Source organism: Phaseolus vulgaris, chromosome 2 (genome assembly GCF_000499845.2).
Source record: "Phaseolus vulgaris cultivar G19833 chromosome 2, P. vulgaris v2.0, whole genome shotgun sequence".
NCBI lineage: Eukaryota > Viridiplantae > Streptophyta > Magnoliopsida > Fabales > Fabaceae > Phaseolus > Phaseolus vulgaris.
This window is the reverse complement of record NC_023758.2, coordinates 39,360,347-39,380,526: the sequence shown is the minus strand read 5'-3', so window position 1 is coordinate 39,380,526 and position 20,180 is coordinate 39,360,347. Positions and strand designations below refer to the sequence as shown.

The window sequence follows — 20,180 nt, the reverse complement described above, 5'->3', positions numbered from 1 at the left end:
GCTTATTGTACAGTCGAAAGTCTAACATTTTAAACCCAACTGATCCTTTGTTGACTCTATATACATATCATTAATCATTTTTGGTTTCCACAGTTTAAATTCACAAAAACTAAAAAAAATAGTATGTATAAGAACTTAATGAAAAAAATTCTATCATTAAAGCCAAAAGGAAATAGTTATATAGCTATGAGAATCAAATAAGCAAATTAAAAAATATATAAGATAAAGAAAAAGAAAAACCTTAATTACCATAATAAAAAACAAATCCAAGCCTATTTCATTTTTCATATTAAATTGAACTAAAAAGAAAGAATGTTTTCTTCCACTTATATATATGCACTATATCATTAGTAAGAGAGATTTTGAACCTTTTATGGCCTGCAACAAACAACATGCACATTGCCAGACGTATCCACCAATGTCAATAACATCCAATATAATATATGCTAATTATGCCTAGAAATTAACACTAAACAGGCTTTCGTTTTTAAATTATAAATGATTTGTCTCAAAAGCTATTTTTTCTGTGCAGATTGAATTCATATCTACTATATAAACTAAAAACCACAGATACTAAAATCACACACCTCTATAACATTAGAGTCAGATAATTGAAAAAGAGGTTGGAAGAATGAAGTCCACAATCACCAGCTCTGCTCTTATATTCTTATCTCTTCTCGTTATGTTCCTTCTTGTTCTAACTCCAGCGGGTAAATCAACTGCTTCAATTACTCTTTTTACTAAGGGATAACACGATAGTTTCAAATAAATCGTTATCTAAAATTTGTTTTGGATTTAATTTGTAGTTGAAGGTGTAACATGCAACGATGTTCATGGCGTGGAAGAAGGTGAAACTTGCACCAGCATCTTTCAAGGTTTCAATCTACAAGAGCGTCACTTCCTTGGTATCAACCCCAATATAAACTGCAACTTTATCTTTGTTGGTCAATGGGTGTGCGTGGATGGAGAGATTTGAGTTGCACCATGAAACCCAGAACTTTATTTTAATCCAATTCCAAGTGAATAAACGTGTGAAGAAATGAGGAGTACTTATAGTATTCTATCATCACAGTGTTGCATGTTTGAATAACTTCAATGAATGTAAGATGAGTAGTTTCATCTTTATCACTACTGTAAGTTGTTAAACTTACATCCTATCCTAACCCTAAATACTAAATAAATTTCCGGTTCATTTGGTCGATGTTTTAGTTATATATATACTTTTTTTTACATAACAAATTGAAAATATATATATATATATAACATCAAATTTTATAAAAAATTATGTTAAATGTAGCAAGATGTCAGCGTTAATCATTTGCGGACTATATATTAATTAATTATTTTTTAAATTAATTTAATGTGTCATAAATATTAGGGAATGAATATTTTTTAATAATGATTTTTTTTAGTATGGGACACATTTGAAAATTTAAAAAGTAATAGAAGGAAAAAGAATTAATCGATGTTTAAACATTTTCTATAACAATTAAATTAAGTATAACAAAATCAATCACATTCCTCTATAACCGTAGTTACTCTTTGCTAAAACCAAATTATGACATTTATGCTTTCAATGATTTGGAACAACAATAATAACATTTTAATTATTAAACTAACATGATCAAATACATAAAAAAGAATATAACTGTGTACTTTTAGGAGCTTCCATCAAATCAGAAATTATTACTTATTGTGTCATCAACAGATCCTTGGATAAATATTTTATTGAATTAGTAATCATTTTGAAAAATATTTGGAGATAATATTTGGAGAGAGTTTCGTTTCAGAAAAATCCATTCTATAAATGCCCAAATTTGAAAGAAATTCGAAAGAGAAATGGACAACACGTACACTATAATAAAAAATCACCATCTTCTCAACAATTATGCTTTACTTACCTTTGTAATCAATTGATAAAACTTGGTGTGAAAGAAAGCATGTCATCACTCCTATAGGCATCAATCAACTAATATGGAGATATAAATTTTATATACGAAAATATTTAAATTCAATATTATACATAGTGAAATATTAAAACTATAAAACGGATATAAGCTAAGGTATTTCTTTAGTTACATAAGTGTAAAATAATAATAATAATAATGTGATTTTTTTTATCAGCAAATGTGATTGAAAATATGCATAATCACATATAGAGGCACAATCAATATAAAAGTTTGAAGGAGTCGGTTGGAAAGTAAAAGGTTTATAATTAATTTACTACATTAGATAATATTGCCTCAAATTCCAACAAAAAAAATCGAAAATGGAGAGTTAAAACATATTTACTCGTATTTCTACTTTTATAAAAAATATTACACATAATTTCATGATATTTTATATAATAATTTACATTTCTCTATTACATAGGCAAGCAACTCACCTTATGTCATCATAATCATAATTTTAAAAAATTATTGACTCCTTAAACTAAATTCCATTAGAAAAGTGAAATTAAAATCTATAAGAAAGACAAGAGGTTAATCAATCTAATTTTATAGAGTGCATGAATTTTATGTAAAAAATAAATAAAAGAGTAAGTATCTTACTCATACTTATTTTTCAAAATAAACAATAAATACTCTTAGAAAGATCAGAAGAAAAATGAGTTTATAGAGTTTTAAATTGAAATAATAATTGGATAAAAGTTTTAAACACTTATATAAAAGTAATTCAGGAATATTAAAGATATTGTGAAAATACTGTGTTATAACATAAGCAATTTTTCTTAATTTTTATATTTTACAAACATGTACGAACACTAAATTAAATTTTAAAATATGTAATACAATGGATGAGTTGAGTTAATATGGATTGAACAACAAAAATCAATGCTGAAATTCCAATAAATAAGAAGTTTGATTGAGTATACTTAATTTTGAATCATGAAAATACTAAATATAAAACATTTATACCGATGACCAATTGGTGCAAGGAAAGCATACCAATTAAATCAGTACCTTTGTGGCCGATGGGTGTGCGTGAACGGTGAAGTGATATGTGTTGAGTCACTAATCCAATAAAAAAGACAATATACAGTCCAAATCAATAAATATACAAAAAAAGAGAAACGACAATTTCTCCATCTTGCATTATTTCAATTGCTTCCTATGCTGGAATAAACAAATGGGTCTATTACTCTTAAAAGAAAATTAGTTTCTTTTTTATTTATCTGGCTTCACTTTCATGTATTCAAATAATATTCAACTATTTTACTACCTTTTATTTAATAGTTAAGAATTCACAATATATATAGCTAATTTTCAATTTTCACTTTATAGCAATATCAGACATCATCATTTAATAAATCATATTTTTAATAAAATTCATTTCTTAATTTGTATGTTTTAACAATTTTAACAACATAATCTTGAGTGATTTTATACATAGTTGTGATTCTAAAGTTTAGTTATGACTTTTATCTTGTGCCTATACATGATTTATGAGTTTTCATGACTTTTATGTCTTCTTAGATTTTTATCTTATATTACATGTACTTATGATTAAAGAAAAATGATTAAAGAAAAATACATTGGTTGTTTATTACAATACATTTAACTTGGTAATCAAATATTTAATATTATAACCGAGCAATTAAGACATTTTACACGTCAAATGACTATATTATGATCATAATAGTCATTTTAATATTTTATTAATCGTCTATTCAGCATACATAAATACATGACTTCAAGGAAGTACTAACTAACCTCTTCATACTCTCTTATATTTACAAATATCTTATATTATTAATTAATAACTTTAGTCAAGTGAGTTTTTATATGTGGACATCTCTTATTTCCTAAACGTTTTACTTTATTTATTTGTTGTTTTAACATAACCCTCACTCTTTTGTTGGAAGTAGTCATTTGAATAAAGTTTTTGATATTGAGAGTAGTAAGTCTTCTTTGAGTCATACAGAGTCGAACCATGTGTAGGAGAGAATTACACTACCCATAAATACTTAAAAAATATAAACACATGATACGCGGTTGCATAAAAAGAAAAGAAAAACACGAGGCGTACAAAACAGGGGTTAACATCCCCCGAAAAAACTACTTTAAAAATAAAACTTCTCTGTCTTTTTCTTTTTATCAAAGGGTTTATAAAGATCATTTTTTATTGGTGGACAGATGGCCTAAGCTAACAAAAATTTAAAACATAAAGATCTTCCAAGATCCTCTCAAATAGACAAACATTCATAAATAACCTTCCTATATGAAATCTTTTAGCCATACGGGTTTGGATGTCTTTCTAATGGGCCTTTGAGGTATGAGCCCATTATCAATTGTTGTCCCCTGTAGAGCAACCTTGTCCTCGAGGTTGTTGGATGTGGATTTGGAAAAGGCATTTGGAAGAGGTTGTGGGTCCGTGATGGGTTCTTTGAGTGTAGAGTGAGAAGGTGTTATTATCAATGGGTTAGGATTGGATAAGAATCTCTGGTTGAGCCGTGGGTGAGGTATGTAGGGTTGATGTTGGGACTGAATTTGATTTTGTGGAGAGATTTGAATGGGCTAGTGAATGTTGTTAGGTTGAGTAAGGTGCATCGGTGGAGGGGGGTGTGTGGTTGGTGAGACTGTGGTTGTTTTAGTTGTGGGTTGGGTTGGGGTGTTTAAGTGAGTTAGAGTTGAATCAGGGTGAATTTGAAAGGTTGGAGAGGGTAAATGCGCGCCAGCTATAACATTAATGACACGTGGGTGGGTTAGGTGATAAGTGAAGGGTCGTGCAATAGTGGCCCTTGAAGGTGGACACTGGTAGCGGAAATCTCGTTGATGTTAGGTGAGGATGTCGTGTGAGGAGGAAGTAAAGAGTCTAAATGGTTTAAGTTATTTTTTGAGTGTTGTGGGTTGAGTTATGAGTCGTAAAGAGTGTTGGGAGGTGGAGGAAAAATCAGAGTGGTGTCGTCGGGGTGGTGTGGGGTGGGGTTTTAATGGTCGTGGTAAGGTTTAAGTAATGCAATGTGAAAGACGAGGTGAATTTTACACAAGGAAGGGAGGGCGAGTTTGTAAGAAACCTCTCCTATGCGTTTGGTGATGCGATATGGACCATAATAATTTCGAGTGAGTTTGTGGTGAGGCTCGGAAGAAAGGGACAATTGTTGGTATGTTTGTCGTCGTAGTAGCACCCAATCGTTAACGTTGAAAACGTGATGTCGTCGTGATTTGTTTGCGATTTGGGTTATGTGACGTTGAATGTCAGCGAGGGTGATCTTCAATTGGTGCATTACCTGTGTGCGCCCTTGTAAGGTGGTGGCGAGAGCTGGTTCCGTTGTCGTGCCAAGAACGTACTTTGGTATGGAAGGTGGAGGTTGCCCCGCTTGGAAAGTTGTAGTATTGATTGCGATGTGGTAGGACGAGATATACCAAAACTCGGCAAAGTGTAAGTACTTGTATCATGTCTTCAGATGGTCACTTACGAAGCAACAAAGGTAAATTTCTAATCCTCTGTTTAAAAGTTCTGTTTGACCATTTGTTTGAGGATGATATGCGATGCTAAAATTGAGTTTGGTGCCTTGTAGGTGAAAAAGTTGCTTCCAAAAATTGTTGAGGAATAGTGGGTTTTTATCGGAGATGAAGGATTTGGGAACGTTATGCAACCTGCAAATCTCAACAGAAAAACGATTAGTCAATTGGGATGCGGTGAAGGAGGTGGGGAGTGCTATGAAGTGGGAAAATTTAGACAAACGGTCACATACAACCCAAATCACCGTGTGGCCAAAAGACGAGGATAAGTGTGTTATGAAATATGTGGTGAGCTCATCCAAAATTTGGGTTAGTAGGGAAATGGGTTGTAGAAGACCTAAAGGTTTGGTGTTGACTGATTTATTTGTTGGCAAGGAAGACATTGTTTGATGAACAATTTGGCATCTCTATACATCCCTGGCCAATAGAATGACGCGGCTAGGCGAGCCACGGTGGCTTTAAGGCCTGAGTGTCCAACATAAGGGTGGCATGGAACTCGTGAAGTATGATGGTGCGTAGAGATTCTATGGGTGGCACATATAGTCTTCGACCGTGATACAAAAAGTCATTTGAAAGGTATATGTTGTGTTTTCAGAACCTATAACTTTTTGTACTTCCTGTATCCCCAATTTTGACTGGTAATTTTTTTTTTAATTGCATGAGGATTTTTGGGATTGGGGAGGAGATGGCCAAAAATCTGAAGCGGGTACCCGAAAGAGGAAATCAACTGCTTAATTGTGGCGATTTGGACAATACAAAATATCAAAATTGTAACCAATGAGTTTGGTAGCCTATTTTTGTTGCTTTGGTGTAAAACATGCCTTGGTAAGTAACCCCATGAGACTTTGTTGATATGTGATAATTTGGAAATGAGTGTCAATTAGGTAGTGTCTCTCCTTTTTTACTGCCTCAATGGTTGCAAGTATTTCTTTGACATACACTGAATTATTATGCAATTTTGGACAAAACTTCTTATTGAAGAAAGCCATGGGATGACCAGCTTGGGAGAGAACCGTGCCTATGGTAGAATTGGAGGCATCCGTTTCAATTTATGACTTTCTACGACAAGTGCACTGCATTGTCAGAAGTAATAATTGTCCCTAAGGACGAATATCGAACACAAGGCCTACGGAATATGGGTTAATGCCCCCTGGAAAAACTATCTTAAAAATAAAACTTCTCTATTATTTTCTTTTTACCAGAGGTCTTATAAAAATCATTTTTCATTTGTGGACAACTGACTAAGCTAACATACAAACATTCATAAATAACATTCTTAGATGAAATCTTTTAACTATATGAACTTGAATGTCTTTCTAATGGATCTATGAGGTATGAGTCCACTATCAACTCCTCATTGATAGATTTTAAAATACAAAAATTATCTGTAAAAAGTTTAACCGTTAACTACTATACTATAGGATTTGCGAGGGAGAGGTTGGCATTTAGATATAAGGCTTGTAGTTGTTTGAAAACACCATTGAAGCCACATTCAAAAAATTTATCTTGTATGTTAGCAAACCTAAATGATTAAAAATATTAAAAATGATCAACAAATATCTGCAAATTAGAATCTTCATTCTATTTTTAAGAAGGTTAGAAAATATCAATGATTAACAAATATTTGTGGATTAAAATCTTTATTTTATTTTTAGCAACATGAAATACAGATATATACATTTCAAATTTTTATCTTCATACGCATGAATGTAGTTCATTTTTAATATTCAATTTAATTCAAAAGAACTACTAGTATTTGACGGAGTGGAGCTGCCATAATTTCAATCTTAATAGGATCTTTACCTGTATGGAGTAGGGGTCTAGGCAAGACCTGTCCTCTGGGTACACAATTTGTTGACGTGTCGGTTATCTTCGAGTTTCTTCAAGATTATTTCTTTCTATGTAGACGTTTCACCGGTCGAAGTATCTGCGATTGCACTCCGACACTTGTTAGTGTTAGGATTTAGGTGAGTTCTTGTGAAATATAGAAAAACGTACCTTTCTCACCCTCAAGAGTTCTACTTATAGGTTGACTTATGGGTTCCTTTTTGTGTGGGCTGGATAGCCAGTTAATAACGATCATGCGTAGTGGCTCCCTGATATCGTAGAAGTGTATCTTTCGATTTAGTCAGTTTCCATTGTTACATTGAGATATTTCCTGGATATTTCGGAGTGTGAATTTGACTCATTCAACATCAACTGTAGTTGAAATATTTTTTTTTATTACATTTTGTAAATGTTATTTGACTTGATAATCCTTCATTAATGTTATTTAACTCGATCGCCTAAAGAATCCCAAATAGAGAATCCCAAAGTTCAATCCGCAGAAATTAGTTCAATAACTTCTTCATTGAATCTTAACCCAAGGGATTTGTTTTGAGAAGGTTCCGATGAACACTAATGGTGTTGGGGGATGATGGAGAGAGAGTGAAAGACACGGGCATGACACTGTTCTCTTAATCATGTTTTCTTGGTCTATTATACTTAAGTTCAAGATTTTACTTATTTTCTTAAAATATTTAACACCTTACTTAAATGATCTAATTCTTTATGTTTTTAAAATAAGTAAACAAAATATTTTTATTAATTTAATTATCTCTATTCTTTTATAGCTTAAACTTAACTTGGTTGATAATTTAAATATATTTACAGTTAAAAGTTATTACAAAACAACATTTTTTTCTTATATATAAAAATTAAACTATTTTTTTAAAGGAGATAAAAAAAAAATAATGCAACAAAGCAATTACTAGTTTAGTTAGTGAAAGAAATAAGTTAAAAGAAAATGCAGTAATGCAACAGAAAAGCCAAACGGACCCGGTATTGGCATCATCGTGTGTAACAACCGTGCTCTTCGTGCTCTCTGGAGAACTCCGAAGGTTTTCTTGCTCTGTCCCACAAAGCGCAATTGCAGCGAAGACGCTTCCACTTTGAATTCCAACCACGCTCTCCGAAGCTCTCTTTGGTGCGTCTCCGTCACTCTCTTCATCCTGCTTCGATTCAATCAACAATTCTCTGAGCTTAATTTCATCGAGAAAATGTCGGTTGCAAAGAAGTTGATTAGATGTGTTATCCTTGACTTGGACGGCACGCTGCTCAACACAGGTTTGTTGCCATTCGTCAACACAGAATATTCGTCTTTGCTCACACAGTTGAAGCATGTAATCGAGGAGCTGCATTTTTTTTCTTCGTAATTGGGGCTTTATTCTATAACGCTGGCGATTGTGAATGATTTTATGCAGATGGCATCGTGGGCAACGTTTTGAAGGTTTTGTTAGGTAAGTACGGAAAGGAATGGGACGGTAGAGAAACTCATAAAATAATAGGAACGACACCGTTTGAAGCCGCTGCTGCGGTTGTGCAGGAGTATGAACTTTCCTGCTCGACGATTGAATTTCTCTCTGAAATTGCGCCTCTCTTCTCTGACCAGTAATAATCTGTTACATCATTCTTCATAAGCTTTTTTATGTGTTTGGACTATGCGTAGAGATATCTCGTCGATTGAATTTTGAATGTGAAATGCCGTGTGCTTAGTACCAACTAATTATCAATGAGTTAATAATATTGGATTACTGAACTTATGAGCTAGAGAATGCAAATTTATAACTTTTTTTTGTGAAGGTAGAGTTCCACCCGAGATTCACCCCTGAAAATTTATTAATACATTGTCCTGAGATGAAACTAGTAATCTTTTGTCTGAAATCTTTGTTCGAGCCGGAGATATTGAGCTTGTATTTCCAATTTCTGAGGGATTTTTTTCTTAAATTTTATGTTCTATTGGCATTTTAGGTGGTGCAACATTAAAGCACTTCCTGGTGCTAATCGATTGATTAAACATTTGAAGAGTCATGGAGTTCCAATGGCCTTGGCCTCAAACTCTCCAAGGCAAAACGTTGAAGCCAAAATATCATATCATGATGGTTGGTCTATTTCAGGAACCTTTGGCTTCTTCTGTTGCTTTTGCCTTTGGTTTTGTGTGTTAATGTAAGTATGGGCTTGTTTGTTCTTTTATTTTCTTTGCGTGCAGGATTGAAGAATTCTTTCTCTGTTATAATCGGTGGAGATGAAGTAAGAACAGGGAAACCTTCCCCTGAAATGTGAGATGCAGTAATGTATTCTCTAGCTTAGATTACTGAGGTCACCTGATCACTACTTTTGAAAGATCTCCGTCTCCTAAAACTTTTATATTTTGTGTTGTGGTGTTAGATTCCTTGAAGCTGCTAGGAGGTTAGGCATTGAGCCCTCCAGCTGTCTTGTCATTGAAGATTCCATGTGAGTTCCTTGATTCCTGTCTTCTCTCCTGGTACTGAATCTTTCACACGATTTCCTGTGTCAGTTTTAAGTCTTCTTTGATGGTTAAGCTTTCTGATGGGTTGCTATTTGCTTTTATCCCCAATAAATTTCAAAAGAGAAACTTTTTAAAATTATTGTAATCCTATTAATTACATTTGTAAAATATAAAGATAACCCCTTTTCCTTTTGGTCTCTTCGTGGAAAAAAAAAGTTCTAAACATTTTGGGGGAATCTCTAAATTTCTCTCCTTCGCTAAAGATTCTGTTTGGGTTTTGTAGCCTTATAGGATGAGAATTTTGAGTTTGTAATTAGATCTATGGATTTGAAGTAAATGAACCCCCTTTGGCTGAGGATGACTGTTATTTTGATATATTTGCCAGTCATAATTACATGCATTTTACCTAGGGATGGTAGTTTGTTTTTGAGGAAGTGAAACACGGTTATTGTATTTGATGATATTTGTGAGAGTTTAACCAGGTGCAGTGTGTGTATATGATGAGTGTGTTTGGTTTGCTAAGAAAGGAGGATTGGAAACACAAAAGTGCTTGTTCTATGTTTTGATTTTAAAATGGTCATGGGAAAGAACAAAAAAAATGATGAAATATAAATATAGGACAATATTTTAAATATTTGTTTCTCAATAAACCATGGGAATATGAAACAAATTTTTGTCCCAGCACAACACCACTCTAATGTAAAAAATACCCATCAATTTGGCCAAACCCCATTCATGCTAATAGAGAACAACAATTAACACCTGATTGAACTCATACCCAATGCAATCCTATGATCGACCTCCAAAATTACATGGAAACATGGACTAAACAAAAGGTTGTATTGTAACTCTGCTTCTTGTACTGTACTTCTTCCTGATAAAATTCCTTCATAACAGTCCTTTGTGCATCTGTGCTCAGGTTGAATTAGCATTTTCTCTATTACGATTAAAACTTATTTTTTCGGTATCTCCTTGCTTAATTGATTTAGGTCTTTACTTCTTACCACTTTCTAAAACTATGTCTCCATCCCACAAACCTACCCTTTGATACTTTGAGCTGGACTGGGAATTCAGTTTAAAATATTAATTTTAAAGGATTCTTCTTTCACTTTCAAGTTATTTGTATCTTTGAAAAGGTAGACAAAATAATCACTGTTTAACTCTTACTGCATTATGGTTACCCCTCTCCCTATTGACCACAGTGATTCATGTTGTAAATATCATAGCATAATTTATAATAGCCAAAGATCGCCTGCTTATTTCCCACCAGGTTTCTAAAATTGAATGACGATTTTTATCCTAGATTTTTTTCTCTATGCCTTCTGGACACTTTTTTTTCCTTCATATCTTTCTAAAAACATGTATACTTCGCTACTTCAGACCTGGGGTTACTGCAGGTAAAACTGCTGAAATGAAAGTAGTTGCTGTACCATCACTTCCAAAACAGTCGCATCTCTACACCGCAGCAGATGAGGTGATCAATTCCCTACTTGATTTGCAACTCGAAAAGTGGGGTCTGCCTCCCTTTGAAGATTGTAAACCCCAAATACTTTAAGATAGTCCTCTTTACATTTGTTAGTGTTTCTTTTATTTGAACTAGTATTCTAAATTACTGCAGGGGTGGAGGGAACTTTGCCCCTAGATCCTTGGTATATTGGTGGTCCTGTTGTCAAGGGATTTGGTCGTGGCTCGAAGGAACTTGGGATCCCTACAGGTTTGTACTTTGTTTCAACTTATTTTTTGAACAATTGCTGGTCTATTATACTGTCTTAAATAATCTTTGGTGTATTTTTATATTAATAGTAATGTGTACACTATTTTCTTCCAGCAAATTTATCGACAAAGGGATATTCAGATCTCCTTTCAGAACATCCTGCGGGAGTTTATTTTGGTTGGGCTGGATTGCCAGCAAGAGGTGTTTTTAAAATGGTGATGAGCATTGGTTGGAATCCATATTATAACAACAAAGAAAAGACTATAGTAAGTGTTATTATCTACCCCCAACTATAACTATATTTACCAATGAATTTTCATATTATATTCTGCCTTTTTACTGTAGGAACCATGGTTACTTCATGACTTTAACGAGAATTTCTATGGGGAAGAACTGCGGCTTGTTATAGTTGGTTACATACGTCCCGAGGTATTAACTGAATGAGTATTTCTCCTACAATTTTTCTTTGTCATCCTTGTATTGTACTGTCCCCCGTATACTTAGAAAGTTTCACTAATGGCCATTGTGCATAACAGGCCAATTTCCCATCCCTTGAAAGCTTGGTAGCTAAAATTCATGAAGACCGCAGAGTCGCTGAAAGGGCTCTTGATCTTCCCTCATATTCAAGTTTTAAGAATGATTCGTATCTGAGAAGCTCTTAGTACACCTTTTTTTTTTATCTCACAGCTTCTTGTCTAAGAAATCCCAGGTGTTAATTGTTGTAAGCGTACATTCCAGTTATTCCACTCAATAAGTTTGCATATTATACCCTTATTACCTATGATTCATATGCATCAGTGACATAATGCAATGTGATTTGGAACATGCGTAGTAAATACTTAAAAAAAGGCATCGTTTGCCTTGCACTATCTAACTTGCCTATTTTGGAGAATTTTAGATCTTTAATTGAGTTCCTGACATTTTTTTCTGTATCCTACGTGGCTTCTGTATGTGTGAACTGTTATGTTTTTTCTCTATTAAAAGATAAGGTCATGAATCAAGACAGGGTCTTGAGTGGATAATAAATTAAAATTAAATTATAATGGATAGGTAAAAGTTAAACTATTTATCCATTTATGATATATGATAAAAATGTTTTACAAAAACCAACCAATCTATTTAATAATTTTCTATGGATAAATGTTCATTCTACATATTTATATGTATATTATTTAATAAAATGTTCATTCTAAATTCTAGAGTTCAGTTCAGGACTTGTCTCCTGACTCGCGTTCAACCTATGGATATTGAATTAGTTTATCTATTTGTGCTACAAAACATGTTGGATGAATCGTTATCAAACTTCTAACAAATGGTCAAGCAACTCAATGATAATAAAACTCAATAATAGAACTTTTTTCCTAATAATTGCATAATAATTAATTTGCAAGTTAAGATCAATTTTTGAGTTATTAACACTTATTTTTAAGGTTTTAGGGTTTAGTGATTAAAGTTTTATATTGTATAACATTTTTTTATTAGTCTAATTGTGAAATACTTAACACTTGTTTTCAAGTATTACTACTATATAGCTCATTTTTTAGTTGATTCATTATTGATTACTCAATGTTTGTTTTATTGTATAACTCTTTTCCAAGCTACATAATTAGGAAAATAATCATTACATAATTCTTCATTGAGTTAAAACTAAACGTAATAGTAATCCAAGAAAGTAACAAAATATATAAAAGAAACTATCAAAGTATAACAATTTAATACTAAATCTATCATATCATCATAAGGCGACATTGATGTCTCAATTTGTTAACATATAGTAGTTTAATTAACTCATAATGAAAGTTGGTTTTTCTCGAAATTGAATGTGATTGCATTGTGGTGTGTCCTTGGATTATATAATGAAGTTTAGCTTAATTGCTAAGTGCATGGTTCTGTGTGGAATGAATATGATGACTTTTAGTAGGTTTATTGTTTGCATTATGCTGAGAATGATATAAGAAGTATCACCTTTGATGAGCATGTACATAGGATATTGTTGGTGTAGAGGCTAACCTTGCATTTTGTATGGTCTAACATGGTTGTTAGAATTTGTTGAACCACCATAACTCTCCATGATTAAAGGGAGAGATACATTCATGGTATTCTCCATGAGAGAATACTCTTCCTTTCCCAAATCATGTTGGAGAGTCATTTGGTGTGAATGATCAATTGTTGGTTATGAAGGTAGATGAGATTCTATAACTATCTCTGGATGTTGAGACTCCTTTTCTTTTGTTCTTTCTTTGAATGTAAGTGTTAAACTTGATGAGCTAATTATCATTTTAATTTGAGAGACATTATTATACACAGATTATGCATAATCACCATTAATAACTAGTTAGTATACTTTTTATTGTGGTTTTTCAATTAAGGTTATATGTTTTTCTTAAAGAATTATGAGTTCACCTTCTTGTTAGATAAACTCCAACTCATTTGTGATATTTTGTTGTACTCTATGAGAGTATTAAATTATATCTCTGAGTGCTTATTGTATTTTTTGTTTCATCTTTTAAGTGTGTTTGTAGTTTTTCTTTTACATATCTCCTAAGTTGATTTTAAGGTTATTAATAATTAAAAACTTATCCATCTGGTTGGTTGATAAATTTGTTAAAATTTGAGTTATCATAAAAAACCATAAACTCATGTAACCTATTTTTTTTTTACGAAAACCTTAAAGTACATATTAAATATTCTTATTAGAATTTAAACATCTCATATTCAACTACTATTACGTTAAACTTTAAAAGATAAGTAGAAATATGTATGAGAAGTAAATAAAAATTCATTTATAAATAAGTCCTGGTGTTGAAGTAAATAAATTATTTAGTGTAAAAATAATAGTTAAAGATTCACCTCCAATTCCTTCTTCTCATTATGATTTTTTTTAACGCTTTACTAGGTATAAGATATAAATAAATATATTTTATTTATCTAATTTTTTTAATTAAAAAAAACAAAAAAATTGGAAGTGTGAGGGAGTGAGTTTTGGCGCTTATAGTTAAAGGTTTCAGCAAATCCGGTAGCAGCACAAAGAGCGTGGTTGTGCAGTAGCGATGGAAGAAGAAAATGTGGTCCAATCCGAATCCAATGAAGCCAACACCAACACCAACGAAGAGTACTCCTTCCCCGCGCTTCGCTTTGAAGTCTCTCCTCACAGAACCTACCATTTCCACCGTCAGTTCATCACTCCCTCCAACCCTAACAATTTCCACAAGGCCGTTAAATGGTACGCTACACTCTCACTCTCCTTTATCTTCTACTACCTTTCTCAATTTCCAATTCAACTTCTGCTTCTCTGTTAGGTCACCTGACGGTTCTTGCTTCCTCACCTCTTCCGAGGACAATACTCTCCGCCTCTTCGCGCCGTAAGCCTTCTCTTCGCAAACTCCATTCCGATCTCACTATATCTAATCTTGTAATTCTGTACAAATAATTCACTTCGCTTTCCCCTCGCAGACCGGGAACCGAAAGCGAAGCTCCCGTTGCTGCTTCCGACGACGGTAATCGCGCTGTTCCGAATATGTAAACAAGCGAACGCGATTAACTGCTATATGAAGTTCGCGTGTTCATTGTTTGTTGTTGTTGTTGTCTGCAGATTCCTTTGCCGCAAACGTAGTCATGCATGAAGGAGAGTCTATACACGATTTCTGTTGGTATCCTTACATGTCTTCCTCTGGTAAGAAAATATTTTGTTTTCTATGCGTCTTAATAACTGATAGTGATGGTGTTAATCGGTCTATGGTATTGGATATTTGAAGATCTGGTGACCAATGTTTTTGCGACTACTACTCGGGACCATCCGATTCATTTATGGGATGCTACCTCTGGCCAGGTACTTTCTTTGTTTCTCATTTCAGTTTTGTGCTTAAACTGTTTGACGTCCTAGAGCCATTGAATGATTTGCGAAAGTATCGAAGTTAAAAAATGGAATGGAATATTAAGGTGACGGATAAATGTAGCACTGGTTGAATGGGGATATAGTTTTTCTTTGAAGTGTTAGTAATGCTACCAATGTTTTAAGAAATGGTCACGGTAACAGTTGTGATTTCGTCGTTACTTGGTATTGCATGGAATTGAGGACACCATAAACATTGATGTTGCAAATAAAATCCCAGTCGTGGAACGTTTTTTAAAATCTCAAATGTTACTGCTAAGAACAAATATTATTGGCAGCTTTGAAGGTGCATTATGGTTTTTGTGCTGCTATTATGGTTTTTGACCATTGTTTTTGGTGAAACTTGCAGTTGCGTTGCACATATCGGGCATATGATGCAATGGATGAAATTACAGCTGCTTTTTCAATTGCTTTTAATCCTGCAGGGAATAAGTAAGCTATTTGTTTCTTTCAAGTACCAATAATTTGCAAATTGTAGATGCACAACACAATATTTCTATGATAATAACTCATATTTCATGCCCACAGGTCCCATAATTTTTCCTCATCAAGTTTTCATAAACGTTCTCTAGGACATTTATGCTTACTTATGTTTCTAATCCTTGCAAATATGGCTAATCTTGTTTGCAGTTCAATTTTTTGTTGGTTTTATTTCTAATAAATTTGAAAAATGGTCTGTGCCAGACTGTTGCCTTTTAGTGATGACGTAGCCATGTTACATCAATGAGCATTATAAGGTGACATGTGTGGTGATAAGGAACGTAAACTTTATAGGGAGGTACCAAACCCAAATAAAAAATATCTTGGAGGATGAAAGACACATTTAACTATATTCACAATCACTAAAACATATTTACCAGGGCATTTGAATATACTGGCATCCCTTGGGTTTTTATGTTCAAATGCTATTGGCAAATAACTTTACCTTACCTAAGTGAGTTACACTATTAAAATTCTAGAAGATATGTAATGCTTAGGAGCAGTTTTTCAAAAATGTGGTATGATTTTTGGTTTACTTTATTATGAGTGATGAAGGTGTTTGTGAAAGTTATTTAAACTATTGCCTTGTCTTGTAGGATATTTGCTGGATACAACAAATGTATTAGGATGTTTGATTTACATCGACCTGGTAGAGATTTTGAATTGTATTCAACAGTAAAAGATAAAAAGGAAGGCCAAACAGGTAATTTTCAAATCAGGGCTTCTGAAGTTTTTTTTTTGCCGGGAAGGTGGGGGTGGCAGCAGCAATAACATCTATAAATAAAATGTCTGGGAAAATTCTATGGTACAAAGAGATGCACATAATTCAGGTTATATGAATGCAGGTATTATATCTGCAGTGGCTTTTTCTCCATTTCATTCTGGGATGCTAGCTTTGGGTTCTTACAGTCAAACTGCTGCTATTTATAGGGAGGACAACATGGAACAATTGTACCTTTTGCATGGTCAAGAAGGTGGAATTACCCATGTAAGTTAGGGTTTCCTGTAATTAGTTTATTCACGTTATAAAATTGAGATGAAATCCTAGAGTTTTCTCTTCTTCAGGTCCAGTTTTCCAAAGATGGAAATTATTTGTATACCGGAGGTCGGAAGGTAAGATTTGCACATTTTCTTTTCTAATTCTAGAGTTTGGACTTGACTACGAGTCATTTTCTTGTTACCAAGCTGATTGTTACTTGAAGTTCAGTTTCTAACATTCATTATTTATTGAAGGACCCTTATATACTCTGCTGGGATGTGCGCAAGTCTGTTGATTGTGTTTACAAGTACTATTCTATATCTTCCCTTGACTGGTTTATCTATGAATATTTTGTATAAATTGAAGAAAAGTATTGTATATTATGTTTCGGAAAACTTAAATTATAGAAAATATTTTTTTCCCAAGAGCTCCCTTAGGAAACTGCAAAAGCAAAACCAATTTGCTCAAACAAGATAATCCTAACATGCATTTAAATGGAAGCGTACTTTATGTTAATCAAAACTGATGCAAGCTGTTGTTCAAGAGAATAATGAAAACCCATAACCTACTATATACTACAAAAATGCCCTCAAAATGAAGAATGAGTTCCTTATTCAATTTCCAGACTTTCCATTTTTTAACAATCAGAGGGAATGCACAGTAATATGCCTCACAGACTGAATACTTTGTATAATAAGGTAGAACCAGTAAATTCCAAAGCTAAATTCCCATATCCCTTAGCTAGTGCTGGTGCGTGCACTACATATAGTCAATCCAAAGACCCTCGTTTTTTGCATGGTCAGGTTGCTGTTTGGTATTGTGTTTTTGTGTATTTCCATTGTTATGAAAGCTTGACTGATTCCAATCACATAATCTCTCTTTGTTTTATCAATTTTTTATTATTTATCAATTTTTTATTATAAAGACACACTTTTACTATTTATTCTATAAGTATAAATGTTTTGAGTTGAGTGGATGCATCTTTGCACCTTGTTACTAGGTTATACAGATCATCAGAAAACACCAATCAGCGGATACTGTTTGATATTGACCCTTCTGGACAGCATCTTGGTACAGGTGGCCAGGTAGCTTGAGCATTCCTCTTGCAACATCCAAGATCGTCAATCAATATTAAGTTTTGTTTTAAATGATTTTTTTTTTGGTTTCAGGATGGTTTAGTACATATTTATGATCTTAAAACTGGGCAGTGGGTGTCAAGTTTCGAGGCTGCTTTAGGTACTCAAGTTCTGTATGTTGATACTTGTATTTTTTCTCAATCTTGGCTTTGATTGCATTTTTCGTGCCCCTTTTTTGGCTTATCTATTAATTTCTCAAGTATTTTGCCTTTCCAGAGCAACCTCTACTGTACATTTATTCTCAGATTGTTCTGTAGTACTTTCAAATTATTTCAGTTCATTATCTATTTTCTTACTATATCTTGAACGCCATAGTTGAACTATTTAAACCTTTGTAGTGCTGCAATTTTATATCTTTAACACCCTCCCAATTGCCAATTTATTTTTTCTTTCAACTTTGCTCATGTCATTTTGATAACATCCTTCCTTATGTTTTAGTTTATCTTCAGGTTGCTTCTAGTTTACCTCCAAATTCCATTTTCCCCATTGTTTTGCCTGTGTTGTTATCCTCATCCTCATCCTCATGTTTATGCAACGTAGTGATATATAGATCAAACTATGATGACATTATAGCAGTAAAACTAATTTTCTGTTAAAGTACATGCTACTGATGATTCTTGCATGATCTGCTTGTGTTCTTGGTTTATATATCCCAGTTCCTATTACCATTTCCTGATCTGCACATACCCTACATTCTTCTTTCTCTGTCTCTATATTCAGATTCTGATCATCTACTAAATTTGAATCCTTTGTAAATAAAGAGGCAACGTTTTGCCACGTGTATTTACATGCACTTTTATATTCTTAGCATATTGGACTGACATCAAAGTAGGGACCTTATTTTTTCTTGAAATTTCTTTCCTTCCATTAATAAAAATTTAATTATATGCGTAATAAGCTATTACAAGTTAGTAATCAGCAGCTGGTTGTAAATTCTGTGTATATTTCATTTTGTAACTGCTATAAGCTTTATTTTTTATTGTTTGTTGTGCAGACACGGTTAATGGTTTCTCATTCCATCCATTTCTACCCCATGCCGTGTCATCCTCAGGCCACCGAAGATTCGTAATTCCAGACGACGGCGATGAAGAATTGTGCTTGAGTGGTATTGTTATACTATTATAGACATACAGACCTCCCTCTCCCCTTGCCAAGGGTTCTTTCATTATTGGCATGGTTTTACTGAAGTAATTTAATTTTATATTATCTGTGAACCATAATTTCAGGAAGTTATGAAAAAACATTATATATTTTGTGCTACCTAATGTAATTTCGCTAATTTTACTTTTCTCCATTGATAACTTTAATCGTGTTTGATATAAATATAGGTCGTGAAAATTGCGTCTCAGTATGGACTTTCTGTTGTGATTCAATGATGGATGATGACATGAAAAGCAATGGCAGTTTCAACAATCAGTCTGAAAGTGGTTACTTGGACTGAAATTTGTTATGTTTTGCGGCCACCTTGTACACGATCAGGTAAAACAAGTTTGTTTTGTCGGCTTCTTGCCAATGATCATAATGGTTCACTGTTCAACTGTTCCTTGTTTTGACAAAAAAAACTGAGCAAAGTTTTGCATATATGTCTTATACGTGTAAAATTGTAAATTTCTAATTGGAGCAAGGATTTGGACTTGTTTGGTTATGTTGTTGGTGAGATATTTGCTACTGTTTTTTACTTGATAGTGAAGTTTCAGCCTTCACTCTGGCCGGCACCTCTTTTTGAGAATCGTTCTTTCTTTGTTCTTTCTTTAACAGTCACGTGAAAAGCGGTCTTATACTTGGGATTTGAAGTAATATTCGATTATTATATACAACAACAAAGAAACACTGATTATCTTGTCTAGACGAACAGGGACATGAAAGTATGACTAGGTTTTTTACAGACTCACTTTAACTAGTTAATATCTAAATAATGGTGGTTCTTATTAGTTATGTTTATTGCAGATTATCGTAATATTTTATGCCGAAAAAGTCATGTATATTCTTGGTCTTTCCTGTTTCTAGGTCGGTGGAATCTGGAGGAAAGAGTATCACGGCTAGTCGTACTAACTGGACTGAGTCATGGTTGACTCTAGAACGTTACAATTACTACCATTAAAGGGGACTGGTGGGAATGTTTGTCCATTTTTTTTGAAAAAAAATATTATTATAATAATTATTGAAATAAAAATATATTATGAAGTTATGTTTTTTTTATAAAAAGTAATTATAAAAATACTTTAA

The 20,180-nt window shown here is 33.2% G+C and overlaps 2 protein-coding genes across 3 annotated transcripts; both read left to right on the top strand.

Annotated features, from left to right (window-relative positions):
* Positions 1-8,248: 8,248 nt before the first annotated feature.
* LOC137811974 (bifunctional riboflavin kinase/FMN phosphatase) lies at positions 8,249-12,336 on the top strand. Its single transcript, XM_068613836.1, has 10 exons — positions 8,249-8,570; positions 8,708-8,894; positions 9,255-9,385; positions 9,493-9,562; positions 9,672-9,737; positions 11,134-11,288; positions 11,372-11,467; positions 11,582-11,733; positions 11,813-11,896; positions 12,004-12,336. The coding sequence occupies exons 1-10, from the start codon at positions 8,504-8,506 to the stop codon at positions 12,127-12,129; spliced, it is 1,134 nt and encodes a 377-aa protein (XP_068469937.1). The 5' UTR covers positions 8,249-8,503; the 3' UTR covers positions 12,130-12,336.
* A 2,106-nt stretch (positions 12,337-14,442) lies between these two features.
* Positions 14,443-20,180, top strand: LOC137811973 (uncharacterized). Of its 2 annotated transcripts, XR_011081209.1 has the most exons (16): positions 14,443-14,690; positions 14,767-14,829; positions 14,921-14,964; positions 15,060-15,140; positions 15,223-15,296; positions 15,709-15,791; positions 16,436-16,542; positions 16,685-16,827; positions 16,905-16,952; positions 17,073-17,125; positions 17,819-17,903; positions 17,988-18,054; positions 18,949-19,059; positions 19,283-19,433; positions 19,713-19,819; positions 19,962-20,180. XR_011081209.1 is itself a non-coding variant. In XM_068613835.1 (15 exons), the coding sequence occupies exons 1-14, from the start codon at positions 14,518-14,520 to the stop codon at positions 19,393-19,395; spliced, it is 1,245 nt and encodes a 414-aa protein (XP_068469936.1). In that variant the 5' UTR covers positions 14,443-14,517; the 3' UTR covers positions 19,396-19,433; positions 19,962-20,180. The 2 variants fall into 2 exon arrangements, 1 of the variants encoding a protein (XP_068469936.1); XM_068613835.1 differs by lacking the exon at positions 19,713-19,819.

Bases quoted from the DNA above. Each gene is read 5' to 3' on its own strand.
- LOC137811974 (XM_068613836.1), top strand. From the start codon at position 8,504: ATGTCGGTTGCAAAGAAGTTGATTAGATGTGTTATCCTTGACTTGGAC. The intron at 11,289-11,371 runs GTAAACCCCAAA...AAATTACTGCAG, and splicing joins TCTGCCTCCCTTTGAAGATT to GGGTGGAGGGAACTTTGCCC. The intron at 11,897-12,003 runs GTATTAACTGAA...TGTGCATAACAG, and splicing joins TTGGTTACATACGTCCCGAG to GCCAATTTCCCATCCCTTGA.
- LOC137811973 (XM_068613835.1), top strand. From the start codon at position 14,518: ATGGAAGAAGAAAATGTGGTCCAATCCGAATCCAATGAAGCCAACACC. The intron at 14,965-15,059 runs GTAATCGCGCTG...TGTTGTCTGCAG, and splicing joins CGTTGCTGCTTCCGACGACG to ATTCCTTTGCCGCAAACGTA. The intron at 15,141-15,222 runs GTAAGAAAATAT...GGATATTTGAAG, and splicing joins TCCTTACATGTCTTCCTCTG to ATCTGGTGACCAATGTTTTT.